Raw genomic sequence first — 21,661 nt, 5'->3', positions numbered from 1 at the left:
CTCAGCTCCTGCCTCTTGGTGGCTGATGGGGATGGGCTGGGTGGTGATGCTGGCTACTGGGTGGTCACGGAGAATGGGCTGTCAGGAGGATCTGCTTGGGCATCTCAAGGTCCAACTGCAGGCCGGGCCCTGCGGCAAAGGTTGGTGGTGGTTTCTCAAACAGGGTGAGGACAGGGTTCTAGGCCTGTGGTGGGCACCTGCCAATGTGAGCATACCGTGGCAGGGCGCCCTGTGTCCTCTGCACGTTGGGCCGAGAGCAGGCGTGTGTGGAGGAACATCTGGAGTGGTGTGGTGAGGGTGCTGCCCTGCAGCCCGTGGGGGGTTTTGAAGGCGACCAGGCCCCAGGTTAGAGGGCTCCAGTGGCTGTGGTGGGGATGCAAAGAAGGGAATGGAGGCGAAAGATGTTGCTGAGAAGCCAGCAGGAATGGGTGGGTAGGTGTGAGGGGGAGGGAGGTTAGTGTTTACAGAATCCCTGTCCTAGATCGGCTGCCTCTTTGCCCATCCTGCTGACAACAGCTGTCTGAGGCAGAAGCCAGTTATCCCCAGTGCGCGGAGGAGAACACCAAGGCTCAGAGGCGAGGCTGCCGCGCAGGAGTGAGCTGGGATTTGTTCGTGTGTCTGGTTCCCAAGCCAGAGCTCTCTCTCAGGGCAGAAGTTGAGCAGGGCTGGGCACAGTGTGAGGTGGCTGGTCTTCCAGGGGCATCTTGGAGCTCTGGGGGTCCTCCAGGCTGCCTGGGGTGTGGCCTTGGCTGTGGCAGGGCATGGTACAGGAGCCCGGCCTTGCCCCCCTGAAGGGACACCGTGTCCTGGGCAGGCTCAATGCCGGGCCCCGTGGTGGGCCCAGGGTAGGTGTGGGAACGCTGGTCCTGCCCCGATTGGGGCGGGGTGTGGGGTGGGGAGAGCCTTGGCCCCCCTTCATCCCTGCAGCTTGGCTCTGTGTTCTTGGGTTCTGGGCTCCTAGAACAAGCTGCCAACTGTAGGCTGTGGGCACGGGTGCTGCCAGGCAGGGAGGGGGGGCCTGCAGGGGATGAGAGGGCTTTTGTTTCCCTGTTTGTGTCAAGATGGGAATCGACTTCCTCCCACTAAGCTGCCCAAGAGGTATAAAGGAAAGGGCAGTCCCGGGTGGGCGGGTCTTCAGTCTGCCTTTTTTTTTCTCGTTCTGGCATTTTTCTGGGGCTCCACTTCAGCCACCTGCCTCCTCAGGCCCTCCTGCCTCAAAGCACGCTCTTCCCCAGCTGACCTGGGTCACTGAGCCTTGGTTAAATATTTGCCAACTGAGAAGAGCTTTAAAGGCAGCGTCAGAAATCCCACCGCCTTGCCCCAGGGCTGCCTTCGTGATGGGGAGCCCCAGCCGGCCTCCGTCCTCCTCAGCCTCTTTTCTGGACTCCCTGAAGCTGGATGGCTTTCTCTTGGGTGGGGTGGGGGGTGCTCCCCACTCAGCACCTGTGTATCGGGCACCCACCTGGCCAGACACGAGCTGGGGGCCGGGGAGACGGCGGGACCAAGCTGGTAGAAGGAGCCTCTCAGGGTGACACAGCAGCCACGGTTGGGAAGAGGGCGGAGGAGAAGTGGGAGCTGTGGCTGTGGAGGCTGCGGGCCCTGGACCTTTCTGGGGCTCCGAGGAGGTGACGTTTGAGCCTGGGCAAGAGGACGAGGAGATGGCCAGGCAGAGAGAGAGCATTCCCGGGCCGCAGACCCCAAGACTAGAGCCAGCTTTCTCTTCTGGGTACAGAACTTCCCCGGCTCCTGCTCTTCTTCACTCTGCTCTCACAAGGGGTTGGGCCACAGGACTGTGGGACCTCGTGTTGCCCCTTCCCCATTCTCCAGACTTAGTTTTCCTGTCTGTCCACTGGAGAGCTTGGACTTCATCTCAGAGAGCCCTCCCTGGGTGCAGTGACCTGTTGTAAGCATACGTCACTGGTCATTAATGAGGGGACGCTCCAGGGCAGGGGTTGTACGGGTGCCAAAGGTTAAGGTGACAGCTGTGTATCTTTACACTGCCCAGCCAGCCCTTTGACTATTAACAATCAAAGCCAGCATCTCCTGAGGACCCCTCGTCACCAGTGAGGTGGTGGAACGTGGGGGGGGAGGAGTCCTGTATTGTGCCCATTTTACCAATGAAGAAACTAAGGCCAGAGAGGCTATCCAGAGCTCCTGAGCTCAGGGTTTGTTTCTTGCTTCAAGCTTGGCCCCAGAACACACTTTTCTCTCCAAGAGCCAGTGCCACACTGGGCAACAAGGTGCCCCATCTGAGCTGGGCAGCGGCCAGGCAGGTGGGGGAACATCCTGGCAGAGATGACACGTTTCCGAGCTCTTTCTCTGTTTTACCACACTTCTAGGTGTGGGGATAGAGCAGCTGACGCTCTCTTACCTGTGTGACGTTGGACAAGTCACTTCATCTCTCTGAGGCTCATCTATATAAAGCGGGTTTAAGAATAAGCCTGGGTGAGGGTTTGGGATGCTTGGGTGGCTCAGCGGGCGTGATCCTGGGTCCAAGGATGAGTCCCTTATGGGGCTCCCTGCAGGGAACCTGCCTCTCCCTCTGTCTATGTCTCTGCCTCTGTGTATCTCTCATGAATGAATAAATAAAATCTTAAAAAAAAAAAAGAAGTCCGGGTGAGGTTTCAGTGAAATGATGGTGATTGTTAACATATATGGCAGGCAGCTGCCTCTGTGCCTGGTGGCCAGTGAAGTGCTGCAGGCATTAGCTCAGGCCTTAATTATTATTATAATTATGCACAAATGGGCACTGCAGGAGATGTTTGGGGGTGGCCTTGAAAGCTGGCTAAGACTTCAAACTGTAGCATCATCGAGGGGGAAGGGCTCCTGCTTGGGGGCACAGAGCAGGTGAATGTGTGGAGGTGGAGGTCTGAGGTAGGTAGGAGATGGCTAGGGTGGGCTCTGGGAAGGGAAGTGGGGCTCAGAACCTGGCGGGTCCTGGATCCCATTCAGTGTAGTGTCTGTGGGCCGCGGTGTGCCAGAGCCCGTGGCAGGTGCTGAGACTGTGGTGATGGGAAGCCTCCAGCTTCCCTGGGTGTCAGAGGCCAGCCAGAGCCTCCCTGAAGCACTTTGCATGACTATGTTTCCATGGCGCTGGGAGCCTGGGTTCCAGCCCCGGCTTGGATTCAGGCTCCTTCACCTGACAGCTGGCTGACCTTGGACGAGTCCTTGGGCCTCACAGTCTCTTGTTCCTCAGTGGGGGTGATACCCATGCCCACCTCCTGGGGCTGTTGCCAGGGCTCGGTGTCAAATGCAGTAGAGCCCCTACAGAGTAAGCCTGGGTGTCAGCAGCCAGCACTGTGCCCTTCCATCCGTGAGGCTTTCCTCCCTCCTCTGTCCACTGGGGTAATAACAGACCTCCCTCCCTGGGCCATTTTGATCACCCACATGAAGTCCCCTGCGCAGGGCTGGCACACCATCAGGTGGTTGGTGTGATCGGGCCTTGGCATGCTGCAGACTGCTGTATTTATGGGGAGAGATTTTCCTTCCTAATAACTGGCCCCAGGGAAGGGGTGACCAGCAGAGGGTCCGTCCCTTCAGGGCACCTGAGGCCGCCAGGGAGGGGACCTCGTGGGTGGCAGTCACCTTCCCGAGGAAGAAGGACGGCCTTGTGCATATCCTCCCATTCCTGGGACCTGGCACGGCCCCTGGGCTGGACATAAGCTTCCCTTTCTGTGCTGAGGAATCTCTGGGGTGTGTGTGGGGAGCTTTATTGCTCAATGAGGGTGGCTCTGTGTCGGGGGTGGCCCTGGCTCCAGATCGCTGCCTCTGGCTTCTCAGCCTGAGCTTCCTACTATGTGCCAGGCCCTGTCCCAGATGTGGTGGATACTGCCTGGGGAGTCCGACAGGGAACAGGCCTTTGCCCACTGAGAGTCAGGGGCACCTTGGAGGAAGGAGCGTGCAGAGGGGGGCTGAGCAGGAGGTAGGGATGTTCCTGACCTGGAGAGCAGCCTGCGCAGGACCCCGTGGCAGGGAAGAGCATGCAGGAGCCTGGGGGCATTCTGAGGAGTTTAGTCTTTGTCCCAAAGGCAGTGGGAACCATGGAAGGCTGTTGAGCAGAGGAGGTTCAGGGAGAGAGTTGTAACAAAAAGATCCCTGTGGCTCTTGTAGGCGAAGGATCCGAAGGAGCCAGGAGTGGAAGTGGGTAGAGATTTGGAGGCAGGGCAGACATCGGATGGGAATGGCTTGGTTGGGGGACCAGTGGGACAGTGACCAGTGGCATGGTCAAGGCTTAGCTGTACCTTTCTTTTTTTTTTTTTTTTTTTTTTAAGATTTTATTTATTTCTCCATGAGAGACACAGAGAGAGAGGCAGAGACATAGGCAGAGGGAGAAGCAGGATCCCCGCAGGGAGCCCGATGTTGGGCTCAATCCTGGGACTCCAGGATCATGCCCTGAGCCGAAGGCAGACGCTTAACCACTGAGCCACCCAGGGATCCCTCAGCTTGTACCTCCTGACTGGCCCCTGGTCACTAGGAAGTCCACCTCACTCTGAAGGCCTTCCACTGGGGCATGGGGCATGGGTGGGGTGGGAGTCCTCTCAGGCCCAGAAGTGAGGTCCCAGGGCCCTGCCGCTCCTGGTGCTCTGAGCAAACTCCTTCGAGGGTTATTTGTGGGGTTGCCTTGGTCAGTCCCTTGCCCTCTCTGGGTGCTGTCTCCCTTCTGAACAAGGACTGCCTGGTTGCTCGGAGGGAACACTTAGCTGACTTAACCCCCTCTTGGCTTTCACTCTGCAGGGTTCTGGCTGCTAGTTCAAGCTCTTCTCATGGGTGGTTGGGCAGTCCCCCTCCTCTGCTGGCCAGTGGAGCCTGTCATTACCCCCTCCTCCTGACTTCCTCCCCTGATTACAGGTCCTGAGCAGGAGCCGTGTCAGCCTTTCTGGCAGTGGCCACCCACAGGGCCAGGATGGCCTGGCACCCCTGCTCCCAGAGGCTGGCAGGTGGAGGGAAGGTAGATTTGTCCAAACTTTGGTTCTGTGGTAGACTCAAGCTGTTCTAGGTTCCTGGCATCGATAAGTTGTGTGTCTCCAGAGAAGTCACTTAACCCCTCTGAGTCTCAGTGTCTTCCTCTGTAAAGTAGGGACAACACATGAAATAACACGTGTAATCGTGGAGCACCACGCTGGGTGTAGAGGAGGTGCTGAACACTGGGCTGTGGCCGGGATGTGTTCATAGTGATAGTAGGGTGGCCAAGTAGAAGGGCCCCGGGCTGGGCACTGGGGGCCTGGCATGCTGACCCAGCTCTGTTGGGATATGCCGTGTGACCCCAGGAGAGTGTTGCCACCTCTCTGGCCTGCAAACTTTCCCCGCTCTCCTAGGTGGATAGTGGGGATGGCGGTCGTTTGGAGGATCGTGTGACGCAGGGCAAACTTGAGTCCCTGGCTGCCTCCTACTTCCCCACCTCGGGCCTTCACCTCTCTCCTGCTCTGGGAACCAGGTACGTAGGTTCCGAGCCTGCCCTGCCCTACAGGATGCTGCCTGCCTGGTTTCACTCGGCAGATCTCTTTCAGCTCTGAAACTGGGCCGGGTCTCATGGGTGAGGTGTGTCCCTGGGGCCCGCTGGAGGGACCGGATGAGCCTGGAACAGGCCTGGCACCTTGCCCTCAGCATGGGCCTCACCGGGGCTGGGCCCAGCGTGAAGCCCCTGTGGCTGCACAAGGCTGCCACCATCTCGGCCAGAGATTGCCCCCTTTGTCCCGGGGTCCCCGTGGTCAGTGTGGAAGGGGTCCCGGGCCTGGGCTCGGATCCTGCCTCTGCTGCTCCCCCAGCTGGAGAAGGACTTGGCAGGGATCTTGGTTCTCCTTGTCTGAAATGTGCCACCAGTACAGACACCACCTGCCCCAGGGTCCAGGTGACCCCTGGGGGGTTGATCTCGGTGAGACGCGTGGTGGGCATTGGGAGGCCATAGGAAGGCCTTCGAGGCTCTCTGGGGCGCCCTGTGTTCCTTTCTCTCATCCTCGGCTCCTCGAGCCGCTTCTCCTGTCTGAGCCTCAGGTTTGTCACCTGCATGATGGGCAGGGGCCCCAGCTCCCCAGAGTCTGCAGGGGACTCCAGGCTACCCCGGGGCCTCCCACATTCTCGCCCAGCCCCCAGTTTCTGAGCGCAGGAAGCAGCGTGACCCTTACTGTTGTCAGTTTGGAAAATCAGATTAAAGTGCTTCCGGATGCCTTGGCTACCGTTGCTGCTGGTCCTGGGGCCGGGCCAGGCCAGGGTGTTTCAAGGGCCTCTCCCTGAATTACAGGAACCTGAACAAGCGGCACGTTATAGGAGCCCCCGTTAGCAACATGCCGCCTCTGCCAGGATGAAGCGCTTTGTGCCTGTTAGCTCTGTGATCTTGATCTTCCTATAACCCGGGTGATAAGGCAGATACTGTTGTGCCAGTTCACAGAGGGGAGACCGAGGCTCAGAGAGAGGAAGTGCCTTGGCCAAGGCCACCCAACTAGTCGGTGGCAGACTCAGGACTTGAACTCGGAGCCTGTGTGCTCAGTAGAGATGGTGCCTTGTACACAGGTAGCATGATGCTGAGTCCTGCCTCCGCCTCCCTGACTTCCCTCCCCATCCTTCCGTCCAGCCTGAGGGGCCTGTGGTCAGCTCCGACTCAGAGATGACTCACCAGCAGCTCAGAGGAGGTGCTGAGGCCAGCATCCTGGTCTGCTTCTGGGGCCAGGGCAACCCTGGTTAGATCATCTTTGAGATTTTAGATCAGCTGAGCCAACAGAGACCCACCCACCCATTTTATAGGTAGGAAAATTAAGGCCCAGAGAAGATGGACAGGTAAGGATCCAGTAGGTGTAAGGGTCCCAGCTCTGACCAGATGGGGGCTGGAGACCCCAGGCTTCAGTCCTTGCTCTGACAGGTCTCAGCTATGTGACCTCGGGAAAGTCATTTTGCCTCTCTGAACCTCAGTTTCTTCATCTGTAAAATGGGGATAGTAAAGTGTGTTTTGCCTGCCTCTTGGGGCAAAGACCCCAAAAGAAATTTTCTTTCTTTTTTTTTTTTTAAGATTTTATTTATTTATTCATAGAGACATACACACACACACAGAGGCAGAGACACAGGCAGAGGGAGAAGCAGGCTCCATGCAGGGAGCCTGATGTGGGACTCGATCGTGGGTCTCCAGGATCACACCCCAGGCTGCAGGTGGCACTAAACTGCTGCGCCATGGGGGCTCCCCCCCAAAAGAAATTTTAAGGCAGGGCTTTGGAAACTATATTGTGGTGCCATGTGGGAGGATGTTGGATGAGGAGGCTTTATGGGGTGGGGGCTTTGTTCAGGCTTTCCCCTTCTGGGCTGTGCATCTCTGAGTAGGTCGCCAGGTCTCCCTGAGCCTCAGATTCCTTATCTGTAAAGTGGGGATAACAGTCTCTGTTAGGGTTCAGTGGACTATTGAACATGTGTGCACGCGTGCGTGCATTTCACCCTGGCCCCCAAGTCCTGAGCCAGATGGAGCCTGCTGCCCTCATACTGCAGATGTGATCTGGAGATGGAGGTTCCAGGGAGGGGGCAGTGGCTCCCTGAGGTGTCTGGATGCAGAATGGGACACTCAGGTCCACTCCCAGAATTCTTGGGCTGCCTTCTTGGGCTAAAGAGGGACCCCACAGGTGGATGCTTCCTGTGACAGCTCCATGGAGGTGCTCAGTGGGTTTCTGTTGACCAATGAGTGAAGTGACTTTTCTTGAGTCATTTATCTTTCCAAGTATTGGCTTATATACCTGTAAAGTGGAGGGTTTTGTTCAGCTCCGGGGCCATTTGAAGAATCTGAGTGTGTGCACGGGGCCCTGAGTCTGAGTGGGGTGAGCTTACCGCCTAACTCTGCAGGATATGCTGGCGGAGGCTGAGGATGATGTCGGGGAGCCTCTCCGCGGTCAGGTGGGAAGTAGGGTTGCACGTTCCTTGCACGCACCTGGCCTGGCTTTCCCGCCCCCTTACTTTTGCCTGAGCTCCTCCTTTGTCCAGCAGGCTGTCCTGTCTGGCCTGTCAGCTGAAGACATACCTATCACTTTCATTATTATTTTGTGATTCTTGTCCTGGTTCTTTAAAAACAAACAAACAAACAAAAAAACAAAAAAACCTTCCCTGGATTTTTTCAAGCTGTAAAAATTATACCTGTTAATCAAAATTTCAGTCTCTTGTCGTTGTTGTGATGAGCTGAGCACTACTGTGATTAATAGTGATATCATAGGAACATTTAGGGAAGTCCTGAGCCAAGCACTTCCTGAGCTGTCCTGTCACAGGGCCCATCCTACGGCACTTGCCTATGCCAGGCCCACCATCCCGGGGTTTGCAGTTAATCCTCAGATGGATCTGAGCGTCCCTTCCTTCCTGCCTCAAGGCTCTGAGAGGGCTGGGTGGCTTGTCAGCCCCTGCCCTGTGGCATCTCCTACAGCAGTGCCCAAGGCTGAGTCGGTCGGTGCAGGAGGGAGGGCAGATAAGATGTGGAAGGTGGGTGAGGCCGGCACATGCTCTCAGATGGCTCTGTGCCAGCATCTCTGTACCTTCCCTGGGTCGGCCCTCCCTCTGGGGATGGAGCCACAGTGTCTGTCTGTCCTTGGTGGGAGGGATGTCCTGTAAGGCCCTGTGGACTGTGGTCAGAGCCAGATGTAGGAGGGAGTCAGCAGTCTGTGGATTGAACCCCAACTGCCTCTGGATTTGTGACCTCCGGGGAGCCTCTGCTACCCTGCGGCTCAGAGTGCCCTTTGGGGTGGTGAGCCTTTGTCTCGGTGGCCCTAAATCCATGGCATGTGGTGTCTTCAGAAGCCGTGGAATGAGGGGTAAGAGCTGGTATGGGCAGGAGAGGAGAGGGCACCTGCGCGCCACCCCCCGCCCCCTGGGGCCTGGGGACCATCCACACACATCCAGGCGGGGACGCTGCAGTGGGGACTTGAACTGTAAAATCCCTGGGCAGCTTCAGGGAGACAGCCTCCTCGTGGGGTGCCAGGAAGGGATAAAAGGGGGTGCTGAGCAATGCTTACAGGAAGGCTCAGCAGGCAGGAGCATCCAAGGTGGCCAGGGCCTGGGGATCCTGTTCAGGGCTCCTCCCCCATGAGCCCTTTATCCCAGGAGGGGACTGGACTGCCTTCCCCAGCCTGCCTCTCAGAGTTCTTTCCAGCCCCAAATCCTAGACCCCCTATGGCTCCTGAGTCCTCATCCTCTGTCTTCTGTGCCACTTCCTTTGTACCAAGCACAAGGCAGTTCCTTCCAAGCTGTTTTAGGACATCCCTCAAGAATGTGCTCAGCGCTACCCTTGCCGAGAAGCCATCCCTTGGCCCTACCCCCTTCACCCCCCCTGCCTGGTCTTCCCTTTCTAGCCCTCCTTTGGCCAGACTTGGCTCTGGGTGCACCCAGTTTCCTGGCACTGCTTGGGGACTCTCTCTAGTCCTTGATCCCTTGGGGAATGATGTCCTCCCCTCCCCCGGCCCAGTGGCTTCCCCAGTCCTGTGGGGCCTGGCGCAGAGTGTGCACTTAGTGACTGGCAAGTGGACACCCCCTTTGCCCAGCACCTGCCTGTGCCAGCCCGCACGGGGGAGCTGGGGGATCTAGTGGTGAGCAGAAGGATGCCGGGCCCATCCTCCCTGGTTTGCACTCAATCCTTAGATACTGGCATCTCGATGCATTGGGCTCCTGCATTGGGAGAGCAAGTTTGGGTCGTGAGAGACCCTACTGTGACTGTTTGGAATTTCAGGTAGCAAAGGATTTATCTGAATTACCTATCCAGATCTATATAGTTCTCATGCCCGGTGAAGTGGGGGCCAGGGCAGCTGCCGTCTGTTTGGGGGTGCAAGGTGCCTCGGACCACTTCCTCTTTTCCTCTTTCATTTTCTGTCCGTTTCAGCCCGTCCCCTCTCGCCTCTCCACTCCCTGCCTGGTGACTCCCCCCCAAGTCCCCATGCCCTCCACCCCTGGACTCTGGTCCCTCAGTCTCACTTGGAAAACTTGTCCGCATCCCCGTAGGAGGGCTATGGTGAATTTTCTCCTTGCCCCCATCCCCACCTGGCCCTTCTCCGCCCAGATACTTCAATCCTATCAGCTTCATCTTTGCCTTGTGGCTCCTTCTGGGTCACCTTGTTCTGGCTTTCACTTCCTCAGCCTTCCCAGCTTCCTCTCCAACCTATAGCTCACCTCCTGCCTCGGGGCCTTGACACACCTGATGGGATGATGGGATGCAGCTTTGCCCTTCCTGTCCTCCCCAGTCTGGCCTTAGGACCTTCTAACTTCTAAACTTAGCCACCCCCTGCTTAGGTGCAATATCTGGGTTTTGCTGAGAGCATGCTGTGGGTTAGGCAGACCTGGGTTCGAATTCTGACACAGGATAGCAGCTTCCTCCTGGGCCTGGCTTCCCAAGGGTCAGGGCAGATTCTGGACCTTCTGGAAATATTGCTCTGAGGCTGAGTATAGCAGGGGCAGGTCAGGCCTCCCAGAGCTGTGGCTGGAGGATCCTCAGGATCCTGCTTGCTGGAAGAGTTCCCATTGGGTGTCTGGCTGCTTGGGGCAGAGTCGGGACAAAGCCCTGGGCTGAAGCTGCCTGGCCTGGTGGCTGAGACCCTGGCTCTCCAGTCCTGGTCTGTGAGCCTCCTCATCCCTAAAATGGGAAAACAGTAGCAGTGACTCCCTGAGGCCTTCATGAAGATTCTGTGGGATCCTGCATGCAGAACTTGCCCACCCACCAGCTCAGGTTAACGCTCAACAAGTGGTGGCTATGCTGATAGTAATAAATCACAGCAGCTTCACTATTGTTACCTGATCCCATTTTCTCTATTTGGCTCCAATTCATTATCCCTTCTTGCCTGTTCCCCCCACTCCTCCCAATCTTGCCTCATCATTTTTCAAAAACAATTCCCGTGGTCTTTGAGAGCGTTCTGGTTGTTTATGGTTTTTAAAAAATAGGCATTCAAAGCAAATTCCTCATTTGTTACCCCCTTCCTCTCCCTGGATTGGAATCTGGACAGCCGTGACCTCATTCCAGGAAAGGGGACCGCAGGCAGGATCTGCAGAGAGGGGTCCTTGGGCCGAGCTCTTCCAAAGAGAGAGTAGAGGGATCGAGCCTGCCTGAGACCCCGGGTGGGGAGGTGGCACATTCTTTCAGCCCTCTTCCCTGGCCACCAGCTCCTAGCTGCAGGCCCCAGGACTGCATCTGAGCTCCACTACCCATTGGCTCCATGACCTTGTGCCAGTGACTGAACCTCTCTGGGTCTCAGCTCTTCTTCGGGGTCTTCTCAAAAATGGGAATAACACCAGCCCTACCTGACAGGGCTCTTGAGAGGATTAGATGAAATGCTGTCCTAGCTGGGTGCTCTTGGCAAGCAGAGACTAGCTGTAGGAGGGATGGTGTCCCTTCCTTGAGAAAGGCCCAGAGCTTCAAACCTGGAATCCAGGACTGTGAGAGGTGGCAGGGCCTGTCTGCCATCAAGTCCAATGTTCTTAGCGTTCAGGGAACTGCGGCCCAGAGAGGGGAGCCGCATGGTGTGCCAGCACAGCTGTTGGTTCTCCAGCGGTAGCTTCTCAGGACCAGGAAATCTCTCCCAAAGAGAGGGCCTCCTTGTCATGGGTCACCACCCTCCCTGGGCTTCAGTTTCTTCATCTGTAATAGGGATGCCCAGGCAGTGCCAGGACTGAGTGTCTGACATGTGCTGGGCGAGCTCTGGAGGCCACCATAGTCACCTTCTCTGTTCAGAAACTGCTTTAGCAGCAGAGAGAAGCAAATGGCCAATGGAAGCAAAAAGGTGGTTAACTTGGTAGGTGAGTTAATTTTAGAATGTTTATTTTTTTGATTGTGGAAGGGCTCGCTCGTGGTTGTAAAATAATTCAAATGCCTATAAAAGTGAATAAAGCAGAAAATGCAGTTCACTTGGCCGGTCCCATTGCCACACCCAGGGGTCCCGCCCGGAACAGGTGGGAGCGCTGCCTTCCCGGACCTTTTCCGCCGTCTCCAAGCATAAATCATTTATAGGCACAAACAGTAATTTTAAACGAAGCGATATGCAACACGTGATTCTGGAACCGACTTTTCTTTATGCGGCTGAGTGTGGTCACCGTCCGTCTGGTGGCACCTGCAGGGCCCCCCCCCCCGCACCCCCGCCGTCCCAGGGGCACCTGTATGGCCTGAATCGGGCTCCATGCACGCACACCTGGCTCAGTTCGGCCACTTGCCTGGGTGACTCGTGCACCTGCTCTTCTGCCAGCCGTTCCGTGGGTAATGCCTAGAGGAGCGAAGGCGTCACATGTGTCCTTAAAATTGTTTGCGCAGGCGCGGGGCACCCCCTGAAGGGCCTTCTGGGTTCCCGACGGGCCTGGGTTTGCCTGGTGGCCGGGAGGCTCAGCGTCTTGGCCCTTGCCCGGTTTCCTGTGCGGGCGACCCGGCGGGTGCAGGGAGCCGCCGCTCGGGCCGGCGCGGTGCCCTGAGCTCGTGCACACCGTCTTGGGAGCAGGACGCCGGAGCGTGGCTGCCGCCGGCAGTAACGGGGACAACGATCTCACGCCCGGTTTGCTCTTCCCTTTCAGAGAAGACCGGGAAGATCCTGACGGAGTTCCTCCGGTTTTATGAGGACCAGTACGGCGTGGCCCTCTTCCACAGCATGCGCCACGAGATCGAGGCCACGGGGGCGCCGCAGTCGCAGCTGCTCTGGCGCAAGGTGAGAGGTGCTGAGCGCGGTTCCGGGCGGGCTCTGACGCGGCCTGGCCCAGCAGCTTCACACCCCTGGGCCTCAGTGTACCATTGTGGCCTTGACGGTCTCTAGGGACCCCACCTAGCTTCTGAACTGGCAGATAGCCTGGTGGCCTTGCCAAGACCCCTTCATTCGCCCTGGGGACTCCCTGCCGGTTCCACCCCTCCATGGGTAGAGCCGGGGCTCTGGAATCATCTTGACAGGCCTGGGTTCAAGCCCGGCTGCTCGTTCTTTCTTTCTTTCTTTCTTTCTTTCTTTCTTTCTTTCTTTCTTTCTTTCTTTCTTTCTTTCTTTCTTTCTTTCTTTCTTTTCTTTCTTTCTTTCTTCATTCATTCATGATTTTGTATATTTATTTGAGGGAGTACGTATGAGCTGGGAGAGGGGCAGTGGGAGAGGGAGAAGCAGACTCCCCGCTGAGCAGGGAGCCTGACGTGGGGTTCAACCTCAGGACCCCGAGATCACCACCTGAGCCGAAATCAAGAGTCGGATGCTTAACCAACTGAGTCACTCACGTGCCATCGGCTGCGCCTCTTAGAGGCCTTGTGCCGGCGAGCAAATCACCTCACCTCATGGAGTCTCAGTTTACCCATCTGTGAAATGGGATAAGAATACCTGTATAGAGTGGTTGTGAGGATTAAAGAATCAGTCAGTGGGTGCCTGGAGCAGGGAAGGCGCAGGTGAGCCCTGGCTGATACTGTCAGCATCATCAGCCTTGTCATTATCCTGTTATTAGCAGGATGGTGTTTGTCCAGTAAATATTTGTCGAGTGAAAAATAAAAATGTTTGTTGAGTGAGGGACTGGAAGCTGTGTAGGCTCCAGCCCACGGGTCAGCATGGGCTGAAGGAGGCAAACAGAGCCTCCTGGGAAGGAACACCTCCTAGTGTTGCCTGGCCTCTGTGTGGGGCCGGGGGTGGGACTGGTGGGGAGGAGGTGAGGGAATGTTGGAACACAGGCTGGGCTGTGAGTGTCGAGCTGGAAGCCAGCAGTCCCAGGCCTGAGCCTGGGGGGTGAGAAGCCAGCCCTACTCCTCTGGGGCTGGGACAGGGGGGTCCGAGTCAGTCCAGGGAAGTCCAGGATATTCCCTTTCGGTGATCTTCACCTTCTTCCCCCTGGAACGCCAGGGGATGGCAGAGGGAAGGGCGACAGGGAGGAAGGGTGCCCGCCTCACCTCTTCTGCAGGCGGCCTTGGAGCAGCTGACAGGCTACTTACTCCTAGCTGGTGGCCCCCTCAGAGTGCCTGCTAGCTTCTCCCTGGGGAACTGGACTGGCTCAGCCGATCCCTCTGTGGGTGGGCTCCACACCGGGTCGGTCAGGCCACCCCAGTGCTGGGACTTGGGTCCTGAGCAGCTCATTTCTATGCTTGGTGAGCTCCAAAGCTGCCCTCGCTCACCTTGCCACACCTCCCCGCGCTGTCCTGTTGGCCTCCTCTGGGCTGCCCGGGTCAGCCTGTGTGCCGGCTTCAGGGGCCCGAGACAGAACCATAAAGGGATGGAGGCTGGACCGCTGTGCCCCAGTGGGAGAGAACACGGGGGACCGGGCCCGGGGCCTCCTGGTAGCTGCTGGCTTGGGCTGAGTCAGTCCTCAGGCCTCTGTTCCCCCACCTGACAAGTGGGGACCCCTGCAGAGGGCTGTGGAGATGGCTCCACGAGAGAATGAGGGGAGCAGGTGGGGCGACTAAGGGGTGCAAGTCCCGTCTTGCCGGGTCACCTGTAGCCTGTGGCATCCCCTTCTCGAGCCTCCGTTTCTGTGTGTAACTGATGCTCAGAATGGCCACGATGGGCCTGAAGAATGAGAGCAGCGTGGGGACGGGGGTTGGTGGGGGGGTGTAGATGGGATGCCAATTATGCAGAAGGGGACCCGGATTGTACAGAAGGGGAGCGATACGGGCCTTGCTGAGGTGGCAGAGCAGAGCGGCCTCAGAAGGCCCCAGACTGGGAGGGTTGGGGTGGTTTCCTCCTTGCCCCCACCCCCTCCCCCAAACCCGAGTGGCGGGAAACGTATCCGTTCACCGGGAGACCAGAGGAGCAGGCACTGGCTCCCTTGACCAGGCTTCTTTCAGGATGTGTTACCCTTTGGTGTCTTCTCAGTGGGAGGGACAGCTGGAGGCATCAGCTCTTGGGGGGGACCCGGAAAAAGACGGGCAGGACCCCGAAAAAAGGCGCACACACTGAGCCAGGACAGGTGTAGGGCCGCACCGCCCTTGCTGGTCCCATACACACTGGGGAGGTGGACAGTAAACCATCACAGGATGAACTTAGTGCCATCAAGGAGATGACTGAGTGAACTCAGACTGGGGTGGGGGGGTCTGGCCTCGTCTGGGGACCCATCAGGGCTTCCTGGAAGAAGGGCCATCTCCACCGAGGACCTGCCGCCAGGAGGAGAGAACATGAGACCGAGGGAGCCGCATGTAGAACGGGGCCTTTCAGGGGCTCCCATGGATGGTGGAGGCAGGACACAAGTCAGGTGCCAGATTCCTGCCTGGGGTGGAAGACAGGCTGGGGCTGTATGCCAGAGCCTCTGAGCATCTTGTGATGCTTTGCATTTGGGCCCAGAAAAGGTGGTCTGGTCCCTTGGTGTCATGCCCCCTCCCCACCCTGTGAAAGCGGAGGGCTGAGATGGTGCCCGGAGGTGTGGCCTGGGCTGGGTGTCTGGCTGGTGCCCACTCGGGTAGTGTCACAGGCACCCCCAGGTCCCAGTTTCCCAGGAGGGAGTGGCGATATCTGACAGCATGAGGCATGAGAGTCCCTCTGCATGAGAGACAACTAGTGATGCCTTTAACACCCATTGTAGGAAAACGCGAAGTTGCCACCTCAGTAAGGGGAGTAAAATGAAATCACCCGTAATCCCGAAAAGCAAGGATTTTTGGTCCCATTTTGCTACTCAGGAAACTGGCCATTGTGATAAATCATGATAATATGATAATAGAAATAGCCATTTAATTGTCATCCTAATAACATCATTTGTTTTTATCGGAAATAATAGAAACAATAATCCAATAACAATAGTAATCGTAAAAAGCCAGAAATCATGATAAAAAGAGTAGTTGTTCTGTGTGGGCACTGCACATCCAACTGGCACAGCATCGCTCTCAGGGGCCGTGCTTATGTCCATACCTGCGACATGGCTCAGAGAGATGGAGCCGCTCGTCCGGGCTCCCGCGGCGGGGGCGGTGGAGCTGGGGTGTGTGCTCTGACCGTTCGCCACCCGCCGAAGGCTCCAGCGCAGCAGCATTGCCTGAGCTGTCAGGTTCCGTTTCATTTCCTGTAGGCCTTCCAATGGAAACATGACTCTGCCATTTGAAAGTCTTAAAAATAAAACCTAAACCCGCAAGCAACCGCCCATTATGGGCTGCCCTAGGATCTGGGGGTGGGTTGGGGGCGCTGCTGGGAAGGCCTGCTTGGGGCTTTCCGCTGCCCCTGAGGTGGGGCTCCTGCCCAAAGCAGGGGGTAGGACCAGACCAGAGGCCTGGGGGGAGCAAGCGTCTTACCAGGGTGTCAGGGGAGCTCTCTGCTTTTTCTTTCTAGAAAAGATGGGGATTTCATTTTTTTTTTTTTTTTAATTTACTTATGATAGTCATACAGAGAGAGAGGCAGAGACTTAGGCAGAGGGAGAAGCAGGCTCCTTGCACCGGGAGCCCGACGTGGGATCCGATCCCGGGTCTCGAGGATCGCGCCCTGGGCCAAAGGCAGGCGCCAAACTGCTGCGCCACCCAGGGATCCCAAGATGGGGATTTCAGAGCTGGGTTTGAGAAGAGGCCCCTGTCTAAAGATATTCCACCGAGCATAGCTCTGTGACTTGGGCAAGACCCACTCTGTGTGTGTGCATTTTCTTTTCCTGTAAATATTTTTATCCCTGGGTAGGAAGCCGTCCCGGGGTCCTATTGTTTGAGTACAATGGGCCCTCATTTTCCAAGAGTGTTTTGGCATTTCCCTTCGAAGAGTAGGGAGGTTGTTGGGGTGAAGCGGCCCCTGTGAAGACACAAGGTCTGGGGGGCAGGCAGCTTGGGACCAAGGCTCACAGCTGCAGGGGGCAGACCCTGAAGCTGAGCAGGGAAGCTGGGAAGGGTTAGACGCTCTTTTTTTTTTTTTTTTAAGATTTTATTCATTCATTCATTCATTCATTCATTCATTCATTCATTCATTCATTCATTCATGAGAGACATAGAGAGAGGCAGAGGCCCTGGCAGAGGGAGAAGCAGGCTCCATGCAGGGAGCCCGATGTGGGACTCGATCACGCCCTGGGCTGAAGGTGGCGCTAAACCGCTGAGCCACCGGGGCTGCCCAGACACTCTTAATAATAATACTTTCTCCCGTTATTATGTGGGATACATGTTTATTTCTGCAAAAGGCCTCATTTTTATTGCAGAACAGATAGGAGGTGTTGCAACTCTACCCATTCAGGAGTAAGCCTACCCACTGTGGCCTCTGTATCTCCTTTCCTGAAACTTCCCCGTGCGGGTGTGCTCAGGAAACACGCTCTCAAGGGTGGCCACCCCTCCTCCTCCCCAAATAAGTCAGTCTGTGGAGCTGGGAGACCGACACAGACTGAGGAGTCCTCACAGCGCTCACGGAGGCTCCTGCGTATCGTGAGTGAGCAGACAGCATGCCCGGTGCGCGTGGTCCTTGCACGTGGCCTCTCACGGAATCTTCGGGATACCTGGGTGTGGTCAGTGCTCACCCTGTCCTCATGTTACAGATGAGGACACTGAGGCCCAGAGAGGTGATGTGACAGGTCCAAAGTCACACTGAGTGGAGTCAAGGCTCGGGCTTTGCTGGAAGGTCTGCGTGTCTCTGCTGTCCACACTGGTCATCAGTCTGCCAGGATGCTGGTCAAACACTGAACCCTCCGAACTAAGGTCCCCTCCGACCCCACACAAATTTGCAGAGTTCGTCTTATTAGCCGTCAGAGCCAGGGAGGCTCTCCAGAGCCACCTCGGCCAAGTTTTTGTTACCCTGAGGGTGACAGAGGCCTAGAGCAGGAGAGACTTTCCCAGGCCCAGGGGCCTTCACCGCACTGGCCTGATGGTGGCCACGACAGCAGCCTGCCGGGGGCCCCAGAGATCTGCCCCAAAGCAAGGGTGCCCTCTGGGGCCAGGACAGAGGGGGAGTGGCCTCTTGGTCTGGGCTGGGCCCTGAGTGCTGGTGCTTGGGTGTGAGTCCTGGCATCACTGTGGCTCTGCTGGCCCTTGGGAAAAAGGCCCTGTGCCCTGAGCCTCACTCCTCATCCACCATATGGTTAAGATGCTGCCCTGCCTCAGAGGGGGACTTAGGGTGATCAGGACAGGGGGATGTGCTCAACAGCCCCCCCTTCTTGGGGGCCCCCATTGCCCGGCTGGGCTGTGGGTGAGCTGGACCTCACACCCACCCCCCCCTCAGGTGCCGCTGGATGAGCGCATCATCTTCTCCGGGAACCTCTTCCAGTACCAGGAGGACAACAAGAAGTGGCGGAACCGCTTCAGTCTCGTGCCTCACAACTACGGGCTGGTGCTGTATGAGAACAAAGTGGTGAGCCACCGAACACCCCCCTCTTCCCCACCTCGGTCGGTCTGTCTCCTGCTCTGCTCCTTCTGCACAGCCCCCGCCCCCAACCTGCTCCCCTCTAAACAGCATGTGATTTGTCCAGGGGCCCAGCTCTGGGGGTCACCTTTCACTTTGCCTCCCCCTGGAAGCAGCTCGCCACTAGCCCCCTACCTACTTCCAGTCTATCCTGGGCCTCCAGTCCCTGGGCCTCCCCCCCAGCCCCCACCCCAGCCTCCTTCCTGGCTGGGCTTCCTGCAGCTCCCTGACCCCTCCCATCCTTGCTCATCAACAGTCACAACCAACCACTGACACAGGAGTCTGACCTTTCCCTTCCCCCACTACTTCAGGGGAGGCGGTCCCATCTTTTTCCTTCCTGATTCCTCTGCCCCCTGGCATCCCCCTGCTGCCAAGTGGGTAGATGTCCTGCCAGTTGTTCCTAATCTTTGTCTTGGGCCCTCCCTGCCGTCCCGGTTGAGCCACAGATCCAATTTCCTCTACCAAACATTTTTCCAAAATAGCAAAGGACAGACCTGAGTGCCCTGTATTCAAGAAAAATCAATGTTAAAGAAATATAAACAGTGTGGAGGGCAGCCTGGTTGCCCCCGGCAATGGTTCTCAAGATGATAGCACACATCAGAATCCCCTGGAAGGCATATGAAATGGGTTGCTGGGCCTACCCAGCTTGATCTAGGCCTGAGCAGGGCTGATAATTTGCATTTCTAACAAATTCTCAGATGATGTTGATGGTACTAATGACTGGGTTCCCGCTGCCAATCCGTTGCCCTGCGGGTCCTGAGCTGTTCTGAAGAAATGTGTTGGGTAGTGACACCTAGTGGCCAGGTGCAGCATGGCAGCCCTGCTGTATGAGCTACTATGTTAGAACCACTTTCTCCGCACTCTGGTGTATTAAAGACGTGTCCAGGCCTAAATCTCCTCCAAAGGGGACTTGTGTGGAGCTCAGAACCTAGGAATTTTCTGGGCAGTTCAGGGTAATGGTCGTAGACTCTGGACCCCAGAGGCTCACAGACCAGTTTCATGTCGTAGGTTGGCGGTGTACCAGCTGTGAACTTGTGGCTAGCAATGGTACTCACCTCTGGGCTTATGAGAATTTTGTGGAAGGAAGCATGCGGTGCCCTTCGCACGGTGTCTGGTGTGTAATAAACACTCAGTTAGTGGTGGCTGCTGCTAAGAGGGGCAGTGATGCTGGTAATGCTTACTGCGTCTGGCTGTGAGGCCCTGACCTCATCATGTTATATGGATCATCTGGCCACGCAGTCCTTACACAGCCCCGTGGGGCAGGAGCTGTCATTGCCCTGGTTTTACAGATGAGGAAACTAAAGCATAGGACGTGAAGGAATTTAATGTCTGCATCGCACAGACAGTGCTCAGTGGAGCTGCGATTTGAGTTCAAAGCTGTGACCCAGGTCACTACACCAGATGGTCTGCAGTCACCATGTGGGGTGGGCTCCTCCTCCTCTTCTCTCACTTCCTCCTCCCCTTCCCTCCTGCTCCCTGCGTCAGGCAGACAACACCCAGAGGGCACTGGGGCCAGAGTTGGAGATGGGGCTTAAGCTTGGCCCTGCTGTAACCCCCAGGGACCATCTCTCTTGTCCCTTTCTCAGGCCTACGAGCGGCAGGTCCCACCCCGGGCTGTCATCAACAGTGCAGGCTACAAGATCCTCACCTCCGTGGATCAGTACCTGGAGCTTGTTAGCAACTCCTTACCAGGTAAAGGACCCCCACCCCCTGCCCCATCCCAGGCCAAAGTGCCCTGCTTCGGCCCAGGATGTAGCCAAGCGCTCCAAGCTCACATTTGCAGAGAGTGGCCAGGCCTCAAGGGGCAGCATGTGCCATCAGAGGGGGAGCCGAGAGGCAGTTTACCTGAGGCCGCCCAGTGAACGGGACCGGACCGGTGTTGGCTCCCACCTGCGTGCCCACTTCCTGAGCCTTACAGTCACAGCTGTGCAGTGGGGTTCTGCTCTTTGCCCTTCCCGCCTCCCTGAGGCCTTGTGAGATGCCTGGAGAAAGCGAGCAAGATGTCCCTGCTTTGTAAACTGCGGAGTCAACACTGCATTTGTGGGGAGTTTTTCTAGGTGTCCTGTTTCCACCCCATGCTGTTGGGGACTCCCAGAAGCAGCCTTGAGGGAGCACATCTGCCTCCCAGATGATCCCAGGGAAACCAGGTGGCAGGGGGAGAGAAGGCTGATCTGGGGGGCAGCCTGTGCCCTCAGATGGGGCTCCGGAGCAATGTGCCCGGTGGGGTTGAGAGCTCAGCTAGACCCCAGCATTCCCAGATTCCACCCCGGACTCTGGCTTTGCTTTTGTTGTGTCTTCTCAGTAGCTTGGCACCAACGGGTCTGACCTTGGGGTGTTGTGTAGGCCCTGTGAGGTGCTGTGTGCACCCATGCCCCACATGGGATGCAGAGCCAGGGCTCGAAGAAGAACTGCCATTGTATTATTAACAGTGGCGCGGTCCCTGCCCAGGACCTCTTATCTCACTGGATCTCGAATATCCCTGCGGACAAAATAGAGAAAAATCTCCTTTTATGTATTTTTGTCCCCCACCCCTGAGACTGACCTCCCTCTTGGACATTTAAGCCACACATTGGCCTCTGCAGCCGAAATTTGAAGGGAAATCCAAGAAGGTCACACTCAGCCTTTGAGCCTCTGGGCTCTGACCCTGTGATGCTTGTGCTTCAGGCGTGCAGTTTAGAGCCCTGCCAGCTCTGAGGAATGGGTCCAAACAGATGCCAGGGGATTCTGAGGTCCCTTAAGTGGGGCTCTGGGGGATGTAGTGAAAAAGAAGTGTGCTGCTGTCTCTGCAGGGATCACCTCCAAGTCGGGCAGCACCCCCATCCTCAAGTGCCCGACGCAGTTCCCGCTCATCCTCTGGCACCCTTCTGCACGGCACTACTACTTCTGCATGATGACAGAAGCCGAGCAGGACAAGTGGCAGGCAGTCCTGCAGGACTGCATCCGGCACTGCAACAATGGTGAGGGGCGCTCGGAGCTCAGTGAGGGGCAGGGGGCTGGCCTGGGTCGTGTGCCGACTGGTGACACCTGCTGGCTGAGTGTGGTGTGGCAACCCTGCTCTATGAGTGCTTCTAAATTTCAGACAGGTTTGCAGGAAGCTGCGGTGAGGTTGCCATTTGACTTTCATCCTTGAAGGAAACAGTTCTGTGGTACTTGGAAAAAATTTGGGAATTATTCTCAGAGGGGTAGGGTTGTTGAGCCCTTGGACCCTGGGGTGTAGGATCATGATCCTGATTCTGCCCCTTTATAGAACCATGACTTCAGGAGACCAGCTTACCTCTCGGAGCCTTTAAAAAGTAAAGTAATAATCTCTCCTGAGTCTTAGGGTGTAGGATTCACAGTGTTTAATTTTTTAAAAAAAGATTTTATTTTTAAGCAATATCTGTACCTCATGTGGGGTCTCAAATCACAACCTCAAGATTAAGAGTTGCATGGTCCACTGACTGAGG

The 21,661-nt window shown here is 56.7% G+C and overlaps 1 protein-coding gene across 1 annotated transcript in view; it reads left to right on the top strand.

The window, feature by feature from the left end:
- NIBAN2 (niban apoptosis regulator 2) overlaps window positions 1-21,661 on the top strand; it is a 51,711-nt gene that overhangs the window by 19,262 nt on the left and 10,788 nt on the right. The window contains exons 2-5 of the mRNA XM_072777989.1: window positions 12,496-12,626; window positions 18,036-18,164; window positions 19,802-19,907; window positions 21,005-21,172. Of these exons, the coding sequence (XP_072634090.1) occupies window positions 12,496-12,626; window positions 18,036-18,164; window positions 19,802-19,907; window positions 21,005-21,172 (534 nt within the window). The remainder of the gene's footprint in view (window positions 1-12,495; window positions 12,627-18,035; window positions 18,165-19,801; window positions 19,908-21,004; window positions 21,173-21,661) is intronic.

Source organism: Canis lupus, chromosome 16, assembly GCF_048164855.1.
Source record: "Canis lupus baileyi chromosome 16, mCanLup2.hap1, whole genome shotgun sequence".
Classification (NCBI taxonomy): domain Eukaryota; kingdom Metazoa; phylum Chordata; class Mammalia; order Carnivora; family Canidae; genus Canis; species Canis lupus.
Note: the sequence above shows the minus strand (reverse complement) of the source record. Positions and strands in the feature narration are given on the sequence as shown.